The 19,291-nt window shown below is 38.4% G+C and overlaps 1 protein-coding gene across 1 annotated transcript; it reads right to left on the bottom strand.

Moving 5' to 3' along the window:
- Positions 1 to 743: 743 nt before the first annotated feature.
- On the bottom strand, positions 744 to 6,401 carry UTP23 (UTP23 small subunit processome component). The gene is made up of 3 exons (XM_079796369.1): positions 6,116 to 6,401; positions 2,660 to 2,834; positions 744 to 1,265 (listed from the first exon to the last, which is right to left on the bottom strand). The coding sequence occupies exons 1-3, from the start codon at positions 6,301 to 6,303 to the stop codon at positions 882 to 884; spliced, it is 747 nt and encodes a 248-aa protein (XP_079652495.1). The 5' UTR covers positions 6,304 to 6,401; the 3' UTR covers positions 744 to 881.
- Positions 6,402 to 19,291: the final 12,890 nt, after the last annotated feature.

Raw genomic sequence — 19,291 nt, 5'->3', positions numbered from 1 at the left:
AACAGAAGTGAAAAAGTAGACCTCTGGATAAGGACAAGAAGTGCCTGGGAGATAGTTGAGCAACATGCTCAGCAGAAAACCCTTAGACATTGGAGAACAGAAGGCTCCAGAAGAAGTTTCTCCAGGGGTAAGAAATGACCTGATATTACCACATGAAAAAATTGTACTATGAGGCCCTTTAGAGTTATTAGAATATTTGGCAAGATCAAGTCAGATGCTAAAAAGAAATGAGGCCATTATGAACTTCTGGAATAACAAAAAAGCAGTATAAGAAATTTAATCATAGCATGCTACTTGGTTTAGTGCTTTATAGTCATCATAGTAAAAATACTGAACTTAGGATGTATAAAGACTGAAATATTACTATATTGGAAAATGGGGAAGTAAGCAAAGCAAGCAAAATTTCAATTTTTCTAGTAGAAAGTCAATAATGGATGGATTAAAATGTAGCAACAAATTTATATTATTTGGAAATATAAAAGGTAAATTCTATAACCCCTACATGAGTTGAAAGAGAGTTTCCTCTGTGAATGTGAAAGAGGATTGCTTTTTTGTCACAAGCCTTTTGACACTATTTGATTTTTAAAACTACTTGCATATAATGTTGTGGGGTGAGGGGTGATGGTGAGAAAGAAACAAGTTTTACATCAATGAACACTCTCCAAAATCAGAGTAAGAAAAGTGAACACTGTCACACTTAAACCCATTCATTGTTTTGTTTTTTATTTACAATTTTAGGCAAAGGCTTATGGATCAATATTCATTTACAAAAATAAGTTTAGTTTTTTGTGTGGCCTTTCTTTATTTTAAGTACTTCCACAGTTTTAAAAAGAAATCTACTTTTCTCATTTGAATGTCATTCAAAGTATCCAAAGGATTCCTTATCCTTCTGCATTCTCCATTCCAGAAAGTACTTTTGAGGTTGATCTGTTCCGGATTCTTTTTCTTTTTCTTTTCTTTTCAGAGCAAGATGGTTTTGTATCCTGTGCTTTTTTCTTTTTCTTCAAACAGCTAAGGGGGTTGGGGCCACTTATCTTCTTGCGCTTTTTTCTTCTTCTCTGTTCAGGGTTTTTCACTAAACCCTGTTCCTCTTTGAGTTGCTTGATACTTTGCTTCTCATGAACTGAGACAAGCTGACCTGACTCTACTGCTTTAACAAAGGCAATTGTTTTGGGAGAAGGTTTGTCCAAGACAATAGTGTTCTGAATAATAAACATAAGAGGAACTCCAGGCCTTTTCTTTACTTTCATAGATAAATTCTGATCCTATTAAAAAGAAAAAAAGAATTAGTTAGTTCAAGTATGCCAGTTAAATGAGGTGTCTTAGACAGGTTTCTAAGAACTTCAAGAGGGTTATATGAAAAATAAAAGAAATCACAGGTTTTATTTTTCAAATTAGTATGCCTCACTATTGGGAGCACAGTATATTTTATGATAAAGAAAGGAAGAGAAACATAAAAATTGAGCAGAGTTAAGTGGCAACAATGTGAACTAGATTTATCAATATTCCAGGACAGCGATCTTCAACCTTTTTCATATACATCATGGTACACATAAATTACTAAAATTCTGTGGCACACCAAAAAATATATTTTGCTGATCTAACAAAGAATAGGTATAATATTGATTGATTTACAAATAATAATAATAATTACCTGCCCTTTTTGCTCCAAAGTGACTTAAAAAAAAAAATTAGGTATTATACTTATATATAAGAATTTCTGGTACCAAGATTAACCTATCAGATGCAACCTTATTATGTGATGTGACCAATAAGATGCAACTCTATTTTATGACCTATATATTTAAGGTTCAAGACAGGGCACTCACACCGAATGGCTACTGTCATTTTTGACAATCTAAGGGAAAAGAAGTCAGTGTCCCTGACTAAATAGTCAAGTATTGCATATTTTAAAACTTCTTGCGGCATAACAATGTGCCAGGGCACACAGGTTGAAAATGGCTGTTTTAGGACCGTGAATCACAAACCAATGCAAAGGTAAACATGTTAGGTGGTGTCCCTTGCCTTTGCTCTAAGATCACGCTCCAGAATGCTCACATAGGTTGAAGTAATAGAAATAAAGTAGGAATTAGCTGACTCAGATTCTAGATTCAGCTTTGCCTCTAATTATGTAATTTTATAATTCTGCTAGCATATTTAAGCAAATCTCTATGAAAGTGAACTTCATTAATATCATCCTGAGAGTCTCTCTTCTCCTCCCTCCTAGTCTTTTTAAAAGCCTGAAGCAGTTCCATATTTATGGACAGTCTCAAATAACATGAAACATGACTTTTAAAAAAATAGTATGAAATATAGAACAAGGAAAAAGACATCCATGAACATAGAATGCAAAATCTTTGCTGTACTTATCTTCCCTTCAAGAACTCAAAACATGTCAACACATCTGTATATCAATAAATTTTTATTTTAAAAAAGGAAACTTCAGTAATTGAGAAGAAAATCAATATGCTTAAAGTTCTCAAATTCTCTAATGACAACTGCTTTTATTGATTGCAAATTAACTTAAAAGCTAGTATTTTTAAAAAGTCGAAGCACTTGAGCAAACCACTTGCACTAATTTTTTCTGATTATCAACAGCACCATATGAAGTATGGCTAGAAATGATTAAAATCGACTCTGGTTTTAAAAGTAGTATCACCTGTGATGCCACAAAATAATGATGGGGATTTCCCTCTTCAACCATGGAAAGCAGACATTCTGATCCACTCACTGCATTCTTGAAATGGGAACAATTTCGAACCTGGCATTTTTGTGCAATCAGTTTTGCCCCATATAAGTCCTGTCCCAATGTTTCTAATTCTTTTAACACACACCTGAAAAAGAAAATGTTATTAGTGGTTCACGATTATATCAAGTGTTCACATAAAGCAAGTATAAAAAATAACACTCAAACTTTAAAAAGCTAAAATTATACCAATACAATCTGAGTTTTTAATACGATAGCCACAAATCATACAGTAGCAATTTCACTCTTAAAATGTCTGGAAAATTCATACACCAAGTAGAAATAACAATAATAACAGTTAAAATTTACTGAGTATTTATTATAAGCCAGGCAGCATGCTATTTGATCTTTACATAAATCCTTGCTAATTCTCAAAACAGTCCTACAAAGTTTGGCAGCTTACTTTCAAATTATCCTGATGTCAGAGCATCTTATTTTGAGAGATTTCAAGTAATATGCTCACATTCAAATTAATAAGTGGTAGAACTAAAATGTGAATCCAAGTAGTTTGATAATAGATGCCTTGCCCCAACCACACTGCTATGTTCTTCTATTTCAAGTACCAATTGGTACACCCTCACAATATTTTCAGTTCTGAAAAGTAAAAATTCTCAAGACATCAGATTGCTGCAAAACAACCACTACCTCCTTTCACTCTGCATTTTCATATTAATATAAGCCAATGTTTTTCCAAGTGTCATCTATAAACAATTCATACCAGAATGACAGTAATATTAAATTGTATTAATTTCTAGTTCGTTTCTCATCCCCAAATCTGCACCTCTTGTGGGGGCATCAAATAAGAGTATTTTAATAAGCTCCCCAGGCACTTCTTCCATCACACTAATATAAATAAATAAATAAATAAATAAATAAATAAATAAATAAAGACTATTGAGTCAAAGATTTCTTCAAACCTAGCCAGCCCTCACCAGACTCCTTTGGTCACCCCACGAGTGTGTTTTTGTTTTTGTTTTTTAAGAAAAAGAGAGTTTGCTTTCTATAGTCATCAGTTTTAACCTCTATTTTGCGTTCCAAGCCCAAATTGCCAACTATTTATTGAATAAATCCTATAAATGTCCTGACATCAGCTTTTCATTCACCATATCTAAAGTCAAACTATTTTCCTCCAGGGCTTGCTATCTCTTTGAATTTATTATCTGCCCAGACCCCCAGACCCCTACCCCATCAGCTGTTGGTATCTATCTCGGTAATGTCTCCTTGCAGAACTCCTTAGGTTCCTGCTTTCCCCCTTCCAGGTTCAGGATCACATTATTCTTGTTGGGACAAACACAACACAGGTTTGCCTGTCTTCTCTCTTGCTTCTCCAACAAACCCCTCATATTGTTGCAATTATTTTTTCTAAAAGATAGTTGTCCTGTCTGATAGCATTCTGCTGCTCTGCTTCATCAAATTACAAAAACTCCAAATTTCTTCAAACCTGAATATGAGTAAACCTTCTAACTACTAGTGGCAGCAAACACATTCTACCGAAAAACAAGTGGTCTCATTTCTTAAAACCATAAATAGCAAATTTCAAATAGGGGGGAAGAGAACTGTTACAGTTTTTAAAATCCTTAAGAGACATAGAAAACAAATGCAGCTTATGTGCCTTGTTTGAATTCTTGATCTCTTCATGATACATACCCAAAAATTGACTACATAATATGCTTTAAAATAAACTATCAATAAAGAGGGGTGGAGGATAAATGAAACAAGGTTGTCCATGTCAATAATTGCAAAAGCTGGGTGACAGACATTTCAATATACGATCCTATTTTTGTGTGCGTATGAAATATTTCAGATGTTAAATTATTTAGGAAAAAATGCTATAGAATACAATTTCCTGCAGTACTTCTCAACGTTTTTTGTGTTGTTGTTTTTTTAGGTCATAGCAATGTATTAAAAATGTTCAATTTCTATGCCACATGGTAATAAATGGACAAGCAACCAACTCAGGGGCACAGGTTAACTAAGGACTTGTCTGGCAGCCCTGAAGGCTAAGGGGATCAAACATTTTGGGGTATCTATACCCTGTCTGAGGCACTGCTTGAGAAGTTCCAAATATGGAAAGCTGTTCACAGAGTGTTATGTGAGAAAAGCAGGCCACAAACACCGTATGCACAGTAAGATCACATTCTTGTGTCTGTGTATCTATAAAGATACACAGTGTTAATAGTGGCTACTCACTGATGTGGTATTATGGGTCATTTTAACTTTCTTTTTTCAAGTAAATATTTTTTAAAGTAACATTCTACAATAAAAAAAAAACACCCAAAACCCTTACGTTTCTTAATAATAGTTCTTCATAATCTAGCCTCCATGTACCTTTTTCCCAACTTCATTTCCAACTAATCTCTTTCCCAGGCACTTCACAACTCCATTCCTTTGTCCAAAAGATCCTCACTTATCTCTTTTCACTCAAAATAGTCCCTCCTCTCAGAACTGAACGGTGGCCGGGCTCACATGTGATGTCCTCTATGAAACCTTCATGATTCCAGACTCCCTCCTCCCCACCCCCACGAGGTTCCATCCTAAGGTGTGGAAGCTAGCTGGCCCCCAAGCACATCATCACTTTCTTGGCCTGGAGGGCAGGGAGCTTGTCCTGTTCACCAAGTTTTCTTCAGTGGCTGATGCAGTGCTTGGCATAGGGCTGGTCACTTAAAAAAAAAGACAGATGAATAGCCAGCCCCAGCCGGTCTGGCTCAGTGGATAGAGCATTGGTCCCCGGATTGAACGGTCCTGGGTTCTATTCCCTCCGTGAGTCTCACATCGATGTTTCTCTCTCTGTGTCTCTCCCACTCCCTGCCACTCTCTAAAAATCAATGAAAAAATATGCTAGGGTGAGGATTAACAAAAACAAAAAGACCGATGAATAAACAAATGACCTTAGGCAAAGTTCCTCACCTCCAGTCCTGACTTAACTTTTTGGGAATCGAAGAGGTTACCTCGCAGGGCAGTTGTGACGCTTGAAATTGTTTTACTTACTTAAATTAGGAAAAGCCATGCAAGCAACAGCAACCAGTTAAAAGGGGGTAGGTTTCAGACACCAACAAATGCTCTGTGTACCCTATGCCTCCTCCCTTGATACTTCGGCGACATTGTACGCAGTTCTGGTCTCTTTTTCACAGATGACAAATCCCAGGCTCAGAGCGGTTAACTGGCCCAGAATGACAGCTGGTAGGGCTGGGACAAAGACTATGGAAAGCACGTGGTCTTGATCGCCGGGCTAAGGAATCCCGACTGTTTCGGGACGTGGTGCTTTCTGCCTACACTGTAGACATTCCCTCCTCAGAGCCAGCCCTGACGGCCACCCCCCCGTGGGCGGCCGCCCCGCGGGTCCCCGCCGCGCCCCGCCAGCGGGCCCACCTGGTGGTGCACAGCTGGGTCTCCCCCATGAGGTAGCGGGGCAGCTGCTCCCGCAGCTGGATGCGGCCCCGCAGCGCCGCCTGGCAGAAGGTACCGTCGAGCAGGATCTGGTACGGCTCGCGGACTCCGAAATTGTTGCGGAAGAAGCCGAGATGCTTCTTCGCATGTTTCTGCCTCGTGATCTTCATGCCTGGCGTCCCCGGACCGAGGCCACGGGACCACCCGGCGGCCGCAAACACCTGCCTCACTGCCCGCTACCAGCGGTGCCGGCTTCTCCCGGAAAGGAAGCGACCGTGGACCCGGAAGTAAACGCCTCCCTCCTCCGACCTGCCCTCCGCTTTACCTCACCTCGGTCGAGCGCGCGCCTCACCCACGTGCCCGCGCTTTAAGGGGCGCCCCTCGGGGGCGGAGCTTGGGCCCGGGGCCGGACGATCACTGGGGACGGGACGCACATGCGCAGTTATGGGCTAGAGTAAAAGTTTACACCGCGTTCAGCGCGTTCCTGGCAAGCAGTCAGCCTTTCAAAGATTGGCCATATAATGAGTCCGTGGTAATATTAAGCCTTAATATGTTACAGGCACTAGTCTGAGTAATTTAACCGATATTCGTCTCTTCAATGTTTATAATTCCCAAGTGAGGCAAGGAAAGGGATGGAAGTATATTGGACAACTATGCGCAGGTTTGTACTCGTTATCTTACTCTAAAGAAATGAAATATTAAATACCTTTACAAAGGGCACGTGGTTCTTTAGTGTCAGAACCATCGCAGGAACCCTTAAATGCAAATGTTCTTGTGACTTGACCTCCCCCCCCTCCCCAACTACCCTCAATCAGGAGCCAAACGTCAGGGCAGAGTCCCACTGTTTTTGCATCTCCTCCTCCCCTTAAGACCCTCCTGAATCGCCCACATGAGGTATGGTGGGAGGAACCATCCAGAGCTTCGTTTTCTGGTCCTAACCCAAGCCCATTTGACTTCTAACTACTACCCACGAAAGCTGGGTTTAGCTTTCAAACTGTCAAATAGGTTGGCAGGACTAGATTGATTTTAAACCCCCCCCCCCCCTTTTTTTTTTTTTAAATATATTTTTCTTGATTTCAGAGAGGAAGGGAGAGGGAGAGAGAGATAGAAACATCAATGATGAGAGAGAATCATTGATCCGCTGCCTCCTGCACGCCCCCCACTGGGGATTGAGCCCGCAACCCTGGCATATGCCCTGACCGGGAATCGAACCGGTAACCTCTTGGTTCCTGGGTCGACGCTCAACTGCTGAGCTACACCCAGCTGGGCTAGAACCCCCTTTTTAAAAAATATATTTTATTGATTTCTTTACAGAGAGGAAGGGAGAGGGATAGAGAGTTAGAAACATCCATGAGAGAGAAACATCAATCAGCTGTCTCCTGCACACCCCTTACTGGGGATGTGCACACAACCGAGGTACATGCCCTTGACCGGAATCGAACATGGGACCCTTCAGTCCGCAGGCTGATGCTCTATCCACTGAGCCAAACCCGTTAGGGCTTAAGAACCCTTTTTATGTCTATAGTTTCTGAGGCAGGAAGACTACATACTGGGCTAGTAACAGGAAGGTACAGAGCTGACGGAGTGTTTAGAAATTACTTGGTCGACTTGATTAATGAAGAGAGTGAATTAGAAAAATTTGAGTTCCCCCGTGGCTAATTGCCAAGTATCCGATTCAGTTCATGGCAAAATAACCAAAGAATGGGGAGTATAGAATTTTGCAGTTTTGTCCTCACCTGGAATCTGTCCCAGCTCTAAGTTTTGGCTAAAGATGGAGAGAAAGAACCAACACAGAAAAATGATTTACAAAGTGATTGAGATGTATTATTTGTACTTGGGGGTTTTATTTGAAGATATAGATTTATGGAATTGGAACTAAGATATTCTATAATGTCCTGATTCCCAGCACAACATCACTTAGATGACTGCTTTCATTTAACAGAAAATAAATTTAGGAATTGGAAGCCATGAAGAGTTATTATAGGATTGGGCTTGTGGTTCTTGAGTATAATTACTCACTACTTTCCAATCTGAATCCCCTCTTTATTCCTGTGTGCCAAACCCCCATTCTAACTATACATCCACCACAGAAATCATACCACTCCAGCCCTGAAAAACAGTTAAAACATTTATAAAAATAGGCTCACAGATTTATCTTCCAGCTCCATCACATTGGCCATATTTCACTACTGAGAAAAATGTGGTCCAGGACTAAGAATTTGAGTCATATTCTAGTTTTTAAAAATTTACTAAACTAGAGCATAACTTTTTCAAGCTCTATGTTTATAACAGTGCCATTTGCACACCTGACCCTTATTTTGCAAACATGAAGACAGTGTATAAGGGTGAAGATCAAGTTTCAAACAGTTTTCTATTATATCAGTGTTTCTCAAAACGTGATCCTGAGACAGGCAGAAAAAGATCTTGGTGTGCTGGTTTAAAATGCCCATTTCTTTATTTCTTTCCTTCCTTTTCTTTTCTTTATCTTTTTTTTTTTTTTTTTTTTTTTGTTAATCCTCACCCAAGGATATTTTTCCAATGATCTTTTAGGGAGAGTGAAAGAGAGGGAAAGACAGAGAAATATCAATGTGAGAGAAACACATTGATTGGTTGCCACCTGCACACGCCCTCGCCAAAGCCTGGGCCAGGGAGGAGCCTACAACCAAGGTACATGCCCTTGACCGGAATTGAACCCGGGACCCTAACCCTAATCCACTGAGCCAAACCAGCTAGGGCTAAAATGCCCATTTCTGATTCAGAATAAGTATTGAGGGAGAGGAATACTATTTAGAGAGGAAGCGACATTTATTTACAATTTCCCCAAGTCATTATTATGTATATTAGTGTTTCTGAATGACCGCTTTCAGTAAAGCATCATTGTTTATCTAATATAATATGTTTATTAAGTGGTCCACTGAACACTTTTTGGCCTGATGCCAAATAACCTAGTATGACCACAACCAAGGCAGAAACCAAATATGGCCATTATTAGATGATGTATTTGGATATAAGTTTAAATCTGAGATTTTACTTTGAAATTATTATAATATTATTATTAAAAAGTTAGTTTGTTTGTTTGTTTGCCTTATGGCACAGGATCAATAATGTCTCAGGATTAATAGCTGCTAGTTCTTTTCTCAGGTCACTACACAGGACATTTTCTATGCCAAACAGATGGTCAGCTAGGTAGGTAGGGGATTGACTTTTGTTCTTTATTTTTTCATACTCTTCATATTCTTTATTATGTCTGGATAAAATATAATTTATAATGTGATGTTGTTGTACATGATTTCGAAGGTTTTTCTTCATGAAATTTTGATGAAGCCAAGTTGACATGAGAATGACTTATTCCTGTAAGGTGTGACTAATTCCCAAACAAGACTTTTTCATGAAAGATTCATGGCCTAAATGTCATTTACCTATTTGTAAACAATAAATTCAATTCATGAAGTTTATTTGTTTAATTTCATAAATGCTAGAATACTAGATAATTCAGCAAAGATATATATTGTGATATTATTCTGCCTTACATTATATTTAAATACTTATAAACATTTAAGTATTTATACTTAACATTCATTAACTCAAAAAAAAGCAATGTTCTTCCTAATGTTATCTAGCTAGTACACTCTCTAAATAAAATACTTCTGTAAATAAATCTTTTAAAACAACTACAAATTACAAAAATAACACATGCCTATTATAACAAGTAGAACAATGGAACAGCACAAAGATATTCATCTGTTCTCCCGTTGCCCAAATAACACATGTTGACAACCTACTGTGTATTTTTCCATATTCATTTACTTATACAGTTGACCCTTGAACAACTGGGGGTTAGGGGTTCCAACTCCCACACAGTTGAAAATCTGTGTATAATTTTTGAATCCTCAAAATCTTAATTATGATTGTCCCTTGGTATCCACAGGAGACTCCCCAACCCCCTTCAGATACCAAAATCTGCAGATGCTCAAGTCCCTTATATAAAATGATGTAGAACAATTGCACACACTCGCCTCTGCAAACGTGTGGATTCCCAAATGCAGATGGAAAATGCTGGTTTTGATCCATGGTTGGTTGAGTCCTGGAATTAGAAACCTGGGGAAAAAGAGGGCTGACTGTGTATTTACTGAAAAAAATCCACATATAAGTATACCCACGCAGTTTAAACCTGTGTTGTTCAAGAGTCAACTGTTTATCATTTGCATATGTATATGCATATATATGTAGAGATTTTTGTCACCCTATATTATTTTAAAAATCGAACCATATTTTATCACTTCTATTCACTTTTCTTTTTTCACCCAACAATCCTTGGGTAATTAGCATAGCTCTCATTCATTATTTTTAATGGCTACATGAAATTTCCTACAAAAGCACCACATAATGGAAATGTGGTACAAACTGTGAATTGCCACCCAATATCTCATCTCTTCTTTTTAGTAACAGAACCCTGATTTTATTCTGAACAGTAATGTGCCAGAAAAAGAGAATCCATTTCCCAGTGTCTGTGCAGTGAAAAGTATATGATGTAGTTATAGCCAATGCTATGAAAGTGTTACAAGGGACTTCTGGAAAGGCTGCTTAAAGAAGCCGGCTTAGCTTGATGATGGCCATTTTTTTCCCCTACCCCCTTCCTTCCTATTCCCTGGAGTTGAATGTGATGAGTGGAACCCTAGCAGCCCATTGTAGACCATGAGGTAGTCTAGACTCTAGAGGATGGCGACCTCCTTCTTCTCCTTCTCCCACTCCTTCTTCTCCTCCCCCTCCTCCTCCTCCCCTTCTTCCTCCTTCTCCTCCTTCCCTCCCTTCCCCTCCTCCTCCCCCTCTCCTCCCCTCACCCTCCCTCCCTTTTTCCTCCTCCTCCTCCTCCTCCCCCTCCCTTTCTCCTCCTCCTCCTCCTCCCCCACCCTTTACCCTCCTCCTCCTTCTCCTCCTCCTCCTCCAAGGATAAACCTACATTGACACAATCAATTTCTTTTATATGCAGCCAAACCCAATCCTAATTGATAAAGTTAAAACTACTTGCCACAATTAGAGAATTTTATGCTAACAGATGTTTTCCATGAAACTTTGAAGTTAGTGTTTGCCAATACAATTGCCTTTTCTTTGAATAGGTTCAAAGCCCTATTTTAAAAGTTTTCTGTTAAAGGTAGAATACTTTCTCAAAGAAAAATAAACTAATTCCTTTTTATATACTCTAGAAGCTATCTTCACATTTGTTTCTTTTGAAAGTATAAACAATTTGATTTGAGCTGGGTATGTTAGTGAGATGTATCTCCTGTTGAGAAACGATAGTTAAATATGAAATACCCCAGCTGCTTGGGCAAAAGAAACATCAAGGAAATATTAGTGTAATTAGTGACAATCTAGTTGTCAATAAAAGTAAGCAAGACTTTCTGTCTGTTGGTCCAGCTGGTACTGCCCCTCTTACTGCAGGTAAATGACCACCGAGAAACAGTCTCTTAGAAAAAAAGTTTCAAGGGAAGTCTGTCAAAAATATTTCTAAACCAGACAGTAACCGGATCAGACAACAGTTGTCATATGGCTGTAAAATCAGACTAGCAACTTTTCTTGCTATAGTAGTTTATTTTAACGAAATTACCCAGAGACCAAGTGAAGTAAGTCGAAAGGAATTTAGTAGTTCACTATCACAGATCTGAATAGTGCTCTCCACTGGGATTTTACAACATGTTTAATGGTAATAATTAAAATGGTAACACGAACTCTTAGAGAGGAGCAAAAACTTTAGAAGTGGCAGCAATGAGCAAAATGTTTTACTTTGATGCATAACAAACTGCCATTTGAAATTTAATTAAATAATAACTGAAACTGGTCATACTGTAAGGGGCCTTTTATTTTAACCTATCAAAGCATTTTAGAAGATTAATGAATTCTTATAAAATTACTCTAGGTAAGCAAATATTATTACTATTACTTAAAGGAGTTTAAAAATTAAAAATTAGGTCAGATTATGGCATTAAAAGGATTTTCTAAAAACACCCTTTATTTATATTGAACAAAATGTTGGAGACAACCCTTTCACTCTTGGTTTCATATATATTTTTAAGCAGCAGGAGGACTTCAGGGCAGAAACTGAACGTCTGGTGGCAAGAAATTAAACAGGCTTTCAATAATCCAGTAGAATATTATTTCAAAGTCTCATACTTATTATTGAATTTCACCAATACGAGGTTTTAATTTCATGATATTATACTAAATAAAGTTCCTCTTCGAATCTGAGCAAATGTTTTCAATGCAAGGTCACTTTGTTTTAATATTAGTTGTAAGTCATAAATCAAAATACCAGGATGAGGAGGTCAAATGTCGTTTTTAAAATTATTATTTTAGCAAATATATAGAAAATACCCACATGCTGAGTCGTATGTATGAATACTTTTTCTTTTTGTTGGCTCCCTTTTCACCCTCCCTAATGTTCCTTTCATAATACTGAACAAATCACTTAGCCTTTCCAAGTGTAACCTCTTGTAGTCTCATTCCACATAAGTACACAGAAGGAGGCATGTGACTCAAATTGATCCCAATTAGACTAAAGAGAAATACTTTCTTTTTCCATGGTCAAGGGAGAGGTTTTCTTTTTCTTGAAATAAACATTTTTTTTAAAGTGCCTTGTGTCCATTGTTACTGGCAGGTATTTTGAGATTATGGGGTAGTCTATCTGTGGACAGAACCAAAACATTGCAGAAGACAGAGTCAAGAGAATCATAAAGATATGAAACTGGAGTCGTTATGCTGCTTTGTTTGGAGTATGCTCTCCTCTAGACATTTAGTTATGTGATAGAGTACATCCCCTTCTTGTTTAAAGTGATTTCCCCCCACTTATTTTGTTACTTGTAGCCTGAAGCATATTAACTAATGGAATATTTGTTAAATCTAGGCAAACAAAATATGTATTTAAAATGATAGTCTTACCTTTTTGGTACCTTGTTTTAAAGAAATTTAAGATGCTCTGTGTATACTCTTGTTTTATCCTTATTGTGAAGAGGCTGGGATGTGGAAGTAGCTGTTACAATTAGCTGCTTTCAACTGTCTCCCAAAGGAGTCTTTTCCACTCACGTTCAATATTAAGCAAAGTGTTCAGTGTTTTAAGCCAAATGATTCTCTTTGGTCAAATGAATATTTATGGACTTCTAAAAAAATATAGTAATTGAATCCAGAATTTTAGTTTTGGCCTATTTATATGTTGTTTCTTCTGGCTTTGCTTGCATCTAGTTTTTGTTTCTTAGACATGGCTCATTAATTGTGATGGCGCCATATATTTCTTGGGCAGGGGGTGATGGGAAAGTTATTGCCATTTCCTACTATTCCCGCAGAGCAGGAGTTTCTGACCTCCTTCTCGTGAGTGAGTAGTGTTGGATAGTAGACTTCAACCTGTTAACTTGGGACTCCCTAAAGCAGAAGGGATTAATCTAATGTTTTAGAAGCTCCAGTAACCATCACATAACACTCTCTCTTTCTCCAGAGGAAAAAAGATCTCTGTGCTCCTTCCTAGAAAATAATCAACACAAGAGCTAAAAATGTAATCTTGTACTTAAAACTTTTTTTGAATACTAGAGGCCCAGTGCACTGATTCGAGCACCGCTGGGGTCCCTCAGCCTGGCCTGCCCCCTCTCGAAATCCAGGACCTCTCGGGGGATGTTGGATAGCCAGTTTCGGCCGGATCCCCACAGTCCTGATCCAGACAGGAGGGAGCCCGATCCTGTGCATTGAGCATCTGTCCCCTGGTGGTCAGTGCATGTCATAGTGACTGGTCGACTGGTCATTCAGCCACTTAGGCTTTTATACATATAGATGGTTCTTCCTTGCTTCCTTTGTTTCTAATGGGTACCTGAGCAGAACCACCCCTGGGTCGTATGCCATGAATGCAGTTACTTCCCAAGGAGACAGTAGTTAGAAAGGTCAGATTACTTTCCACCCTTTTCCTTCACACCAGATGCTAAGTTGGTCCTATGGAGGCTGGCTGGGAGCTCTGAGCAGTAGTGCTCTATGTCTATTGAAACACCACTGAGAGCAGAGCAGGCTCAGCTCAGGTCCAAGGCTGTCAGGTGTTCAAAGGTACCTTGCCTTCCACAGAGATCTGGAAGCAGGCAACAATTGAATAGGAATAAATTGACATTTTGATAAATTCTTGGGCTCCTCTTTGATGTCTTGACTCCTTTTATTGCATTCAAGATACTTCAGTAAGTGTCAGCCAAGCAAGGAGAAGCAGCTCCTGCGCTGACTGGTTCGAAGGCATGGAATGGTCCAGTGTGACATTCACTGGGCTGTTTCCCCTGTGGGTAGAGTTACTATGCTCCAAAAGCAGAACTAGGGAGACTGTTTATTTCATTGTGTTCACTCAGGTATGGCAAGCTATCCTTTGCTTCCTGTCTCCATGCAGTACTCACCCATGGGCAGGGCCCACAGCTTGCTTTGGAAGGCCCTCACCATCCTTTCTCTTATTGCATCTGACTAAATTTGAAATTATTTTCAGCAAATATAGAAGGACATTAAAAACTTCAGCTCAAACATATTGTTGGGAAATGGTAAATTTATTTTATCCACCAACTGAATATCAACAGTGAAATTAATACCCACAATAACAAACTGCATTTTGTGGGGTGGCAGAAGTACAACTTATAGTTGTGACCAACCTTTTTTGGGTGAGAGAATATATTCAGCATTCTGCTTTAATCTGTTACTTTAGTTCATTAGATTACTTAATCTGTTCTGCATGCTTTAGGTTTATTTTGCTCTTATTTTTCTAGGATCTTCAAGAGGCAGCTTAGGTTATTGATTTGAGACTTTTCCTCTTTTATAATGTTTGCATTGAGCTATAAACTTCCCTCTCAGCACTCATGTAGCTGTGTCCCATGCATTTTGACATTTTATATCTTCACATTCATTCAGTTCACTGTGTGTGTTGTGTGTGTGTGTGTGTGTGTGTGTGTGTGTGTGTGTTTAAATTTCCTTCAAGACTTCCTCACTGACCAATGGGTTATTAGAAGTATGTTGTTTAGTTTCCAAGTATTTGCAAGTTTTTTTGTTATCTTTACATTTTGACTTATATTTTGAATCCATTGTGGTTAGAGAACATATTCTGAATGATTTCAATGCTTTTAGTTTGTTGATAGCTCAGGATATGATCTGTATATTCCATGGACATTTAAAAAGACTGTGTAGCCCAGCTGGTGTTGCTCAGTGGTTGACCGTTGATCTCTGAACCAGGAGGTCATAGTTTGATTCCCTGTCAGGGCACATGCCTGTGTTGTGGGCTCGATCCCCAGTAGGGGGTGTGCAGGAGGCAGCCGATCAATGATTCTCTCTCATCATTGAGGTTTCTATCTCTTTCTCCCTCTCCCCTTCTCTCTGAAATAAATAAAAATACATTCAAAAAAGAATGTGTATTCTGTCTTTGGGTAGAATGTTTTATAAATGTTGATTAGATCCTACTGATTGATGTTATTTACTTTATACAGGATTCTTGTTTTCTTTCTAGTTGTTCTGTTAACTGTTGAGAGAGGGAAATTGATATCTCCAACTATGATGGTGGAATTGTTTATTTGTCCTTTGAGTTTTATGAATTTTTCTTCACATAAATTCAATTTTGTTGTTGGGGCTTACACATTTAGGATTGCTAGGTGGTTTTGGTAATTGACCATTTTACCGTTATAAAATGTCTTCCTCTGTCTCTGGTGATTTTCTTTGCTCTGAATTCTTCTTTATCTGATAATAATCTGTCCATTCCTGCTTTTTTTTTTTTATTAATGTTGGCATGATATCTTTTTCCCTATCATTTTACTTTCATTATGCCTTTATCATTATATTTGAAGTGAGTTTCTTTTAGACAGCCTATGGTTAGGTCATTTTTATCCATTCAACCAATAGTTGTCTTTTAATTGGTATATTTAGAACAGTTATAGTAATCTAATTATTAATATATTTAGACTTAAGACTGCTATTTTGTGTGTTTTTTTCTATTCTCTCTCATTTTATTTGTTTTCTTTTTATTGCATTTTGTGGTTATTGAATATTCTTTAAATTTTCATATTGATTTATCTAGAATGTTTTTAGTGTAGCCCTTTGTAAAACTTCTTAGTGGTTTCCTAGGTATTATATTAGATTTGAATAACTTATTAGTTTACTGTTAAGTCATTTCACCAGTTTAAGTGAAGTATAGAAACTTTACCTTCATATGCCCATTAACCAACTGTTTTTTAATTATGTAATTGTTTTAAATATTCTACATATATTTAGAACCACACTTGATACTGTTATAATTTTTGCATTTTTAATATTTTTATTGATTTCAGAGAGGAAGGGAGAGGGAGAGAGATAGAAACATCAATGATGAGAAAGAATTATTGATCGGCCGCCTCCTGCATGCCCCCCTTCTGGGGATTGAGCCCGCAACCCGGGCATGTCCCCTTGACTGGAATCAAGCCAGAGACCCTTCAGTCTGCAGGCTGATGCTCTATCCACTGAGCCAAACAGGCTAGGGCTAATTTTTGCTAATTTCATAGAATAAACAACAGCCAATGAGTCTTACATGGAAAATTTGTTTAAAATTACTTTTTGATATCTAATTAGATTACTGATTATATCACTCTCCTGTTGCAATTATTAGGTTCCTCCCAATCCTTCACAACCTTATATTAAAAAAATGAAATACAATGTTTACAAGATCTAAAAATCCTATGGCACAACTAGCTTCACATATAAGTCAATTTTTTTCTTATGTATCTGGATCTTTTCCTGTTTTGTTTTCCTCTGTCGCTTTTTGTTGATTTTCTTCATTCTCATGTACACAGGATAGCCATGAACATCTTTATATTTACCTATTACCAGCTTAGCAACCATAGTGAAAATGACTTCTCATTTTAGTTAACATCTCAAATTTAGCTTTTAAATGTACTTTAGGTCACAGCCCATGCTTAAACAATTACCATAACCAGGAATTTGAGATAAGTTAATTGGACATGGCTGCATCATGTGTTCTTCCTTTAGCCATGACAATGAATTCAATTAACCTAAACAAACAGGGCTAAGATTGGAGAATTGGGTTTTTTCCCAGGAAAATCAGGGTCTTATTATCATAAGTATTTTAGGTGGATGCTAAGCAGGCAAAACCAAAAATTCACTGTTTTTTCTTAAAATAAAACATCTTAACCAGTGTCCTATTTCTTATAGGGGGAAAAAAAACACACCTCAATTTATACTCTGTGTCAATTATTCCTTGTGGGATTAATTTCAAAACATTTCCACCTCAGCCCCCAAATGGTGGCCACAGTTACCCAAATAAGCCAAGGTCTCTTAAGTCTATTCCTTTGTCTGACATAGTCTCTCTTCACCAACACATACCCAACTGCCACTCTCCATCTGTAGAAACTCACAATAATATTTAAAGATTCAGAATTAAATGTAATATCACTATGAACATTTCCCAACTCCCATTAAATAATCATCAGACAGTTCTCACACTTACACCATACTACATAAATAAATCTATTACAGCATATATTGCATTTTGATAGTTTCCATGTGATGTCTCCCTCACCTGGACTGTGAATTACTTGGGAGTACAGACTGCTGCAACAGTTAACATATCTCTGAAGGCTAGGGTGGTAACTGACTCAGTTTATGTTTGATGATTTAATTATTAAATAAATCAAATGGAATAATGTCTCAAATTTAGCAGCCAAATCTTGTCCTTCCACGAACAACCTGAATGAAGGATTTCCAAGCAAGTGTTAAGTTCTGGTAATATTAATGAGTCCAGAAACTCTTAGAGGTCTTCTTCAGATAGGATTGCAAATGAGCATCATTTTTACCAAGCCATCCTGGCTGCACTAACGTACATGGAATAAAATCAGCAAAGGTCAGCATGAATTATGGAAGGCAAAATAGCTATTGTGGATCTGTTTAAAAAGTGTCTGTGATGTTCTGGCTAGTTTTGTTTAAGTAATATTTACAATACTGATGAGAAAAAAAATGAAACTGGATGCATTTGTGGAGAATTCCTTAAGGGATTCTTTGCATGAGAGAAAACCAGCCAAATTTGTAATTAATGTTTTGGGTTTTTGTTTTTGTAAACAGAAGCTTGAAGTGCTACCATAGTCAGCTAGTTATTGATGGGAAAGGAAGCAAAGGGGGAGACATCGTTGAGCATGTTCAGCTGGGAAGCAGAGGCCTGATTGCTTCACCAGGAAGCTACAGCTTGACACCCCAAGAAATTGCAGCATTGTCCCTTCAAGGGATTAAACCCCTCACTCCCCTCCTCCAGTACTAGATTGTGTGTTTGTAGGAGGGAGCATGGGGCGATAGGGACATGCTCAGTAAAAGGAAAAATGGCACAGGGGCGTTGCTCGACCATAGAGGCCCGTCAATCTAACCTGGGAGCTGACTGGTTATTTTGAAAAGCTCTGGTTCCTCCCAAGCCTGAGCATACCGAATTCCAGGTGAGCAAAGCTCTCTCTCTTTTGCTCGTGGCCCATGCTTGTTCCACGCACTCGCCTGTTCTCTCTCCATAGTCATATGGTCTTGAGCCATGCAGACTCCAAACACAGGCCCCCGGTGGGAGCCTGGATACCACAGCACAGCAATGGATTGCAGCCTGGAACACAAGCTAAGTTAGCCGAATGCTGGACTGAAAAGCTTTAATATGGCACAGAACCTCTGGACATAGACTCTATTTCTGGCCCTGGTTTTCCATGGCAAGATGGACAGAGATGGAACATTGGGGAACTTCTTTAATTTTGCTTCCTGAATAAATTTTGCCATCAGACTTCATCCTTTCTTGAGGGTCCCTGGAAATGCTTTTCCTCGTGACACCACAAGAACCCCACCGCCATCCACAACAGAAGAGTTGTGTAATACAAGATGAAGGCTTTATAAAAGGGAGAGGACCCAGTTGAACAGTCAGCTATGGCCCTGGTGAAATATAAAATGATGTGGGCTTTCTCAGTGAGTATCTATGATTTAAGGAATTATGAGGAGAAAAGACAGAAATCCCGTGGCACCTGAAAATGAAAACTGTTGCACTAGGATGACTTTGGCAAGGCATTGTTTTTTAACCCTCACCCGAGGTATTTTTCCATTGATTTTTAGAGAGAGTGGAAGAGAGAGGGAAAGAAAGAGAGAAACACATGAATCGGTTGC

This window comes from Cnephaeus nilssonii (genome assembly GCF_951640355.1).
Source record: "Cnephaeus nilssonii genome assembly, chromosome: 18".
Classification (NCBI taxonomy): Eukaryota; Metazoa; Chordata; class Mammalia; order Chiroptera; family Vespertilionidae; genus Cnephaeus; species Cnephaeus nilssonii.
Note: the sequence above shows the minus strand (reverse complement) of the source record. Positions and strands in the feature narration are given on the sequence as shown.